The sequence below is a fragment of the Bombus vosnesenskii genome, unplaced genomic scaffold, assembly GCF_011952255.1.
Source record: "Bombus vosnesenskii isolate JDL3184/JDL3185 unplaced genomic scaffold, Bvos_JDL3184-5_v1.1 scf7180000013397, whole genome shotgun sequence".
Lineage (NCBI taxonomy): Eukaryota > Metazoa > Arthropoda > Insecta > Hymenoptera > Apidae > Bombus > Bombus vosnesenskii.
This window is the reverse complement of record NW_022883022.1, coordinates 544,764-553,007: the sequence shown is the minus strand read 5'-3', so window position 1 is coordinate 553,007 and position 8,244 is coordinate 544,764. Positions and strand designations below refer to the sequence as shown.

Below are 8,244 nucleotides of genomic sequence, written 5' to 3'. Positions count from 1 at the left end.
CGGAAAAGAAGCTTTCCTTTCTGCGTACTACTCGCAAGAAGTGGAAGACGCGGTTTACTTCGCAAGCTATACACGTTCCTTCGATTACAATAAGAAAACGAACGATACGTTAAATTTGATAAGGAATAATGAAAATTGCCGATGACGCGCGCGCGTTACGCGTCGTACGTCGCGCAACGTTCTACACTTTCTCCCGCGTCGTCGTGAACGTCCTTGGTGCGCGCAATTCTCGCTGTAGTTAGCGGGACAGCTGTATATCTAATGTAACAAGAAACTATTTTAGCGTTCGATCGATTCGCAATACGTTATTACGTTCAGACTTTTCAGCAATTTAGAAACGTTGTAATTCGTTCTTCGTCCTATCTGTAGCAAACCATCGGATTTTAATGGACTCGCAGGTACAAGCAAATACACACAAAGATACGTATATCCGCACGCGTGTATATGCCCGGTTAGAATTTCAAAAATGTCTATTGCCTCGAGCTATTTCTGTCTATACAGTAACTCAGAAAAATATCCGACAGTGTTTTGCGTTCATCCGGATCAGTCAGGACACAAGCATCCTGACTACTAATAGCGAGACAAGAAACAGCACCGCGCAGCATAGCCGACAAGACTATCGAACGAGACGGACAAGAGCAACGGTTATAATTTTTGTACGATGTCAAACTTGTCCTTGAAGCCGATCGATTCTTTCTTCGGATCGTATTTCTTGCGCGCAGCCAGCTGAGCTCTAAGTTCTTTGGCGCTCATCTTCAGGTTCAGACCCTGTCGTGGCTCGTTACCGGTGACGCTGCCGTTTCCGGTATCGTGCACGTGCGCCATCGTCGTCTCGTTCCTGATGTTCCCGTTCCCGTTCTCTCGGCCAGACTCCTCACGTTCGCTCTCGTTCTCGTTCTCGCTCCTGTTCGAAGTTCTCGTTGCACTAGCCGTCAGCGTGCTGCTCTCGCTGTGCGAAGTGTCGTTCGATCCACTTGACTTATGCGCGTTCTGAAAAAAGACATTTCCTTTTATAATTTCCTCGTCTATAAGCGTAATATATATTTTTGGACACACGCGCGCATTTCTACTTGCATATTAGCTACGCTATATGCACGAGGAGAGACAAAGACGTATAGACGAGTACAAGGCGGAACAAAGAAAAAGCGTGTAAATGGTAGGAGGAACTCTTGTCACGTATCAAGGCCGGTGGTCGGCGGCGCGCTACTTTTTTCCGAAATATGCGCTTCGAAGAGGTTGAAAATCGGTCGCTTCGAAGGAAATCAGCAACGCAAGCCTGGAGAATCTGTTTCTCTATTTACCAGTTTATCTGTTATTCCGAAACTTCTATGATTATTCGACTTTGGATGTTTACGCGAAATCATAATTTGATGAACGCGACCGAAGAAGCGACATCTAAGCTGACATTCCTGTCACCTGGAAAATATATTACAATGAGTAGTGAGCTTTGGATATTTTACACATTTCTGTATATCTCTGATTAAATTTCCTATAAATGCATGCAAATTTACGACGCGATAATTATCCAACGATTATGAATTTCGATTAGATCAGCTTTGATGCTTGCGAATATAAACGCCATACGATTATTTATAAATGAAACGAATTTACATTGTTTCTAATTATTTATCTTCTATAAATAGAGAAATTATCGTTGGAACGAAGAGTCGACACATTCTGCCGGTTAACGCTGCGACTAAATTTTTCACATTAAAGAAAATTTACGTTAACGGGGTGCGGTCGAGCGAAACGCTTCAATTTTCCGTTATACAACAGAAAGTGTTTCTCCTTAACGCCCGCCGATAGAAAGTAAGAGCGTGGACGCGGCAATTAATAGACGCGTTACATCGGTCGCAGCATTGTTCTCTTTTTCCTGGGTAATGAAGAGATACGCGCGATTCAGACAAGTTTCACACGGGTCAAAAACGATGGACAAATTCGTGGAAGGAACTCATAATGACCTTGGCTCCTGATGCAATATTCCGAACGGTACTTAAAGGAATTCCATCGGCAAAAGGCAAGCGCGATGGAAAACCGGTTCCCAACCACAGGCCGTTTAAATCTCTTCGAAATAATGTTAGTCGGTTTGTCCTGCTGCGGTTCGCTGTTATCGCCGCCGCAATTGAAAAAACTCGCTTCTATCGAAATTTCCTTCGATTACGAATTCGAACGATCCTCGAATCTTCGTCCCAGAACTTTGCGAATTCTTACTACGCTCTGAATTGTGCTACTTGGCATTTGTTTATAGCAGCCAAGTTACTGGAACTCGTGCGACTTGGTTTAAGCTTCGTTCGAACAAAGTTGAGATTCTTTCAACTCGAGATTTCTCTAACTCGAAACGAACAGCACGGTCGTTAGATAATTTCCAATTTACTAACATCAATGCTTTAAACCGATTTGACCTTTCTTGAAATTTATATTTAGTATTAAATTATATGTCAGATTTATAATTATGATTAATATCGTGATTAACATTTATATACCAGCAGATATCCTCTTGAAATCAGGTTATTCAAATTCAAACAGTTTGGATTCACGTAACTTGGCTGATTTAAACGGGACTATAAGCCAAGTTCGTTAGGTCACTTGAATTCGCACGACTCGTACCTACCTTCAAGCAAGTCATTACATTTTCCAACCGCTTAACAAGTTCAAGCGACTTCGCTAATCCGAGGGCGATTTCAATAAAAACGAGCGTAGAAATACGAAAGAATATTTCGAGTGAAGTAAAAAAACAGGTGCACGTTGAACAAACGGTCTCAACTTGTTTGTCATCCTCGAGTGATTTGAATTCGGATAACCTAACTAATACGAACGAGGCTTTGCTAACGTCGAAGGACTGATCGTGATGATGCAACGAACGAAAACGTTCGATATAAACATGTGAGTCCAATAATGCTATGAATACCTAATACCAGCATAAATCAAGCTGAAGTAACTTTCCATAAAACATCGAGAATCTATGTCGTGGCATTGTTGCGTCGACACCGGCATCCCGCGATTCAATTAATTCCAGCAACCACGAGCTTATATCGTATGCAATCGACTAGAATCGCGACTAATCGTAACTACGATCTTTACAGCGAACGACTAATTTCTTACGTCGAGTATCCCGTTCGAAGTACAACGGAAGCGAAGTCCTTGTTAAGAGGTGCGCGCGCGCGTTTCAAGAACGCGCAAAAAAGTATGTGATTATTATCGGAGGGCAAGAAAGGAAAAAAGGATACGTAGCCGGGATTGAATGACGCGTAGTCGCCGGACTGGAAATTATCGATTCGTCCTGTGTTGTTTAGTCGCGCGTATATTTAATTATTGCTGAGCAGAGAAACACTATGCGCGACCACTGTCCCGATTCCTTTCGGGAGGGGAATCCCCGTTATCTGTATATGCATTCGGCCTGGCTTTTTGGCACGCTTTCTTTGAAAATCGCTGCACACGGAAACCGAATAAGAGCAAATAACGGGCGTTCAAAGCTAGTCGTTGCTACGAAAGTATTTCACCGATTTGACCGTCGCGTCGTTACTCCGCTGCATTCTGCCACGTTCGTGAAAATCTTCGAAGATCAGACTCGCACGACAAACGGTTTTCCCTCTCATTCGTATACCGTGCATGCCACACGGTTTGCTCTATTGCGCAATTGAAAATGGTGACAGGAAGTTTGACCAGCAGTCTGCACGGAGGCAATTAATTATTTACTATACGTATGATCAGGCTTGTGACAACGCAACCTTTTAGCTCGTAAATTACGATGGACGATCGATTAAATTGATCGTGGGTAAATTAGTATTCGTGGAAACACGTTAATCGATTTGAGTCCCGATATCCTTTTTTTTTCCCCCCGATGCGCATACACCGTATCTCATAACTATGAAAATGGCCTAAGAGTTTCAACTATTGCGCGCCGTACCACGCAATTACGGAATTTAATGGCTTTAAAATTTGCAATTCTTAGAGAAATATGAGAAAGAAACGCGTACTATGCGTGTAATATGCGAAAGTATATAAAATATCGAAAGTATCGTTGCAATTAGTCCGTAAATGCAAACAGATATTTTTACAGATACATCTAGACAGACGAAACGTATTTAGAGATTCGTTTCACCTACTAAATATCACAAAGAGTATTATATTTTGGATTTGTTTGTTTTACATATTGGAATTCCTTATAAATGCATAAACAACTGCAATCCGATTATAATATTTGACAGGTAAGAACAATTCTCTGTGCATAGTTTCAGTTTACAAACTATATTCGTGAAAACGTGAATTTAGACAAAAGTCCGACTTTATCGACAGGTTCGATTATCTCGCGTACTTCCAACTTGGTCGTGCCGCCTCTCGTATCTGATACTCGTAGAAGAACATTTTATGGTGGTTTTATAGCGTACGAGACAGCGTGTGCAACACGATCGCGGATACGCGTGCGTCTTCGATTACGTAGCTCGCTAGAACGCGAAATTTACGTAATTTTATGCCGCAAAAATGACCGGATATCCGGTGAGTCCTATCGACGGAGGACGAATCTTCCGATCGCGAGATAGTTGCCGTGATCGGATTCGTGGCGCGAGCGTATCGCGGTAAGACGATCGAACGCGCAGATCCCATGAAGACGAATTAAGGCCAGTGACGTGCCATTTTGTAAAGGAGCAACTTCCGTCGATTAGCACCGTAATTGTTACATCCGAGAATGCTGACGGTGATATCGTTCAACGATAGCACCCCATTTCTACTCGATAACCGAGCAAACACGGTTGAAACATTCGTCCGATAAAATCCAATCGGGCGTCTTGGAATTTCTTCGCGAGAACCTATCGTATAATATAACGAGCAAGAAACGAATCTCGTGATACGCTTTCCTACGTGTCTTATCGCTCGGGAACAAAACGAATGAGTCATTCGGTGCTCGTGAACGCTCACCTTCTAGCAGCAGTGAATCAACCGACGGAAACAAGGAAACTAAAGCCGAAACAGGAAAATTGGTTTTTCTAATAATTCCGCGTCCCGAGAGAAGGAGCTGAAATCGTTAGGAAGGAAACGAGATGGAACATGACTCAGAGACCTTGAGAAAAAATCCCCGAGTATTTGATTTTGCTTCGTACCAAGCTGAAATTCGCGGACGTGACGCGATGAAATAAATAACGTACAAACGAAACGTTCCATCGCGTGTTAAATTTCAATCCGCTCGTTTACCACTAGGTGTGGCAAAAGTGGATCAACGGATAGATAATTGCGATTCGCTTGATTCGTTCTTTTCCATGATCGAATAGTTTATGTTTTGCGTTTTAATTATGTTTCTACATATATTATCAATATGCGATCTAATTCTTCTTAACGTTGGAAGAAAATTTCTGGCGAAAAATTTCAAAAAAATATCGCACGTGTCGATAATTTCTCTTCGTACTTAAGAAATTTGTGAACGATAAATATACGACTGGTGTAATAATACGCGCATGTCGAAAATGACTAAAACGACGGAGCGATGTTAAAAATTAGAGAATAAGTTTTATCGAGTGAGAACAGTACACTGGTTGCACGTAGGAGGCATCCCGCGAGGAAGATGAGTTCGTATTCATTGAGGCTGCGATAATGGTATCAAAATCTAACGTGTTATCGTTCGACGGCGCTTTACTGGAAAGAAACTAGCGAAAACACGAGATACTGTATCATAGTAGCCTTTTTTAATGTAAAACATTCACCGTATCGAAACAATACGAACAAGTTCATAAACACTTGCGAGCATGTTCATACATATGTATCTGATGCGCCAATTGTACTATATTATATCGTAACATCTGTTCGCCAAACGTTATATTTTTAGCGTAGACAATCTTTTCACGACGTTGGACAAAGTCGATTTTCGAGCGAGTTATCAAACAAAAACGATGACTCGATAAACGTATCGACGAATGCTAGTTCCGTATTGACGATATTACCTACACGCGTTACACAAATAATCTCGTGCAATTCGTCGGTATTAATTTTCCGAGTATGGAACAAAAAATCGAAATTCCCCGTTTCTACTTATTTGTTCATGCGTTCGCGTATTATACGGCGAGACGACGAGGCAGCGTTCCACGTATGGCGTGCTAACTTTTTCTCTCGCTTCTACTGGCCAACTGTGGTAAACACAGATGTTCAAGACCGCAACCTGGTGAAACACTTATCTCTAAATATGTAATAAAAGAAGACTGTTATTTTACTGCCTTGAAAAAACAATGATCCTAGTGCATGTCGCTAAGATGTTGATAAGACGAATCACGATCCAGATATTATGCCAAGATTATTTGTAAAATCAAAATCTATCTTCCTACCAAATTGGATGTTCGCAAAGTGAGAAGCGGGCAACACATCACGCGAAACACGGTTTATTATTTTGGCCAAATCGACACGTTCCTGTGACTCACGTTTAAAGATATTATTGTAGAAAAAACAGTACGCTAATTCTTAACTAAATTGTACCATTACATACTAATCGGCGTTTAATAAAAAAAAAAAAAAAAAAAAAAAAACTCGTACGTTTTCAAATTGTCGAAGAGCGTTTTAAAACTCCTTAAATTACAAGTTTTATCGCGACTTTTACGACGTTGATAACAACAGATAATTTTTTAAAAAGTTCTTGAGAAAAATTCGCAAAGATGCATAGAAAACGATCGCCTACCTCTTGAAGGTGTGATTCTACGTGAGGGGTCACGACAAATAGTCGAACGACCGATACACGTACCGAAGCAACAGGTGGATCGACCGACTCGCTCGACTCAGTGAAGATTTCGCTGCGTCGGGCAACAGGTAACTTCCAGAAGGTAATTGGGATTTGGAGAACTGTGTTCGCGAACTAAACTGTACGCACCTCATCCGTGGAGACATTGCTGCCGTTGAGCTCTTCTTGTTCGATACTATTCGGGTTCTTCTCTGGGGTCTTGTTCACCTTGACGTTCGCCATGGTGCCCTTGATAACGATGTTGTTGGCCCTGAAATATTCGTCGGCCTCTTGGTCGACCACCAGAAGTTTCGTCTCATTGGGGAAGGCCTTTATGCGTTCAACAACCTGCTTGTGGGTCTCGTTCGCGATGTTGATCTCGTTAACTTCGATGATTCGATCACCTTGTCGCAAACCAGCAGCCTGACTAGGAGAACCATCGTCCACCTTACCGATAAATTGACCGTTCTTGCCTTTTTCCGCGTGTAGATTGAACCCATAGCCGTCAAAATCATCCCACTTGATGATATGGCAAAGTCGTGCACACGGAATCTTATCACCCTTGAAGGAAGACATGCTTCACCCTCGTAGCGCACTAAACGAAACAAAAAGCGACCGAAACAAGGGGAATCGAAGCCGACTAACAACTAGGCGAGGAAAGAAGACGAGGAAAAGTAACGCGTTACACGGATCGCTACGAGAAAGTTTGCACGCCGTGTCGAACCGCAATCGGTAACAAAATTTTCTGTGCAAGATCGACGATCGAGGCGCGGTCTCACGGCTCGTCCGTACTTCATACGGCGGCTGGTTGACTAGGTGATTGGATAGCTGGCAGGCTCGGCTTCGCCGATTTTCGTCTTCACCTGCCACGAGGCGATTATTCGAACCGACTGGCGGTATGCACTGTCGTGAATCCAAGTGAATCGGTGACCACTAGCGTGGGGGATTCGAAACTTAAAGGTTGGTTTACGCACACGCCAGGTCACGTGACCAGTAGCCGCGAACGAATTGACAGCTGGAACTTGGAAATATCAAGAATTTAAGAGCAATCGATCAAAAACGACGCAGTAATCGACATAACCAAGAAGCAATCCGTGCGAGACGCTGTCGCTGACTTCGGCTAAAAACTAAGGTAAGTAAGCGAGGAGGAGAGAGAAAGATCGAAAATCTTAGGAGAAGGGGAACTAGGAGAACGAAGGTGAACGCAACTAACTGATTGGACTAACGTAGTGGGGCGGCTCGGTGATATTGTTGCTTGCGTGACAACTAATATAGCACCATCTATCGGTAGATTAACAAAATCCAGATGAATCAACGGGCAAAATGGAAAACATCAAAATTTATCGAATTTTATCTTATTATAACGAATACATATTGTTTCTTCGATTATATTGCTTCAATGAACACGTTTCCTTATAGAAATGTCACATTATCAACCAGAGTTATTCGTTATAATTGCCACTTTATGAAAAAAGATACTGAACACCTGTTGCAAGTACATGTTTGACGAATTAAGAGTCGTATTAAGACATAAAATAAATCACAAA

At 42.2% G+C, this 8,244-nt stretch overlaps 1 protein-coding gene across 1 annotated transcript; it reads right to left on the bottom strand.

Annotated features, from left to right (window-relative positions):
- Positions 1-311: 311 nt before the first annotated feature.
- LOC117237691 (Na(+)/H(+) exchange regulatory cofactor NHE-RF1) lies at positions 312-7,821 on the bottom strand. The gene is made up of 2 exons (XM_033501960.1): positions 6,848-7,821; positions 312-990 (listed from the first exon to the last, which is right to left on the bottom strand). Exons 1-2 carry the CDS (start codon positions 7,271-7,273, stop codon positions 646-648), a joined length of 771 nt encoding a protein of 256 aa, XP_033357851.1. The 5' UTR covers positions 7,274-7,821; the 3' UTR covers positions 312-645.
- Between the last annotated feature and the right edge of the window lie 423 nt (positions 7,822-8,244).

Excerpts from the sequence above, each read along its gene's own strand:
- LOC117237691 (XM_033501960.1), bottom strand. The coding sequence starts at position 7,273 with ATGTCTTCCTTCAAGGGTGATAAGATTCCGTGTGCACGACTTTGCCAT. Across the intron at positions 991-6,847 it reads GCAATGTCTCCACGGATGAG|AACGCGCATAAGTCAAGTGG; the intron begins GTGCGTACAGTT and ends GTCTTTTTTCAG.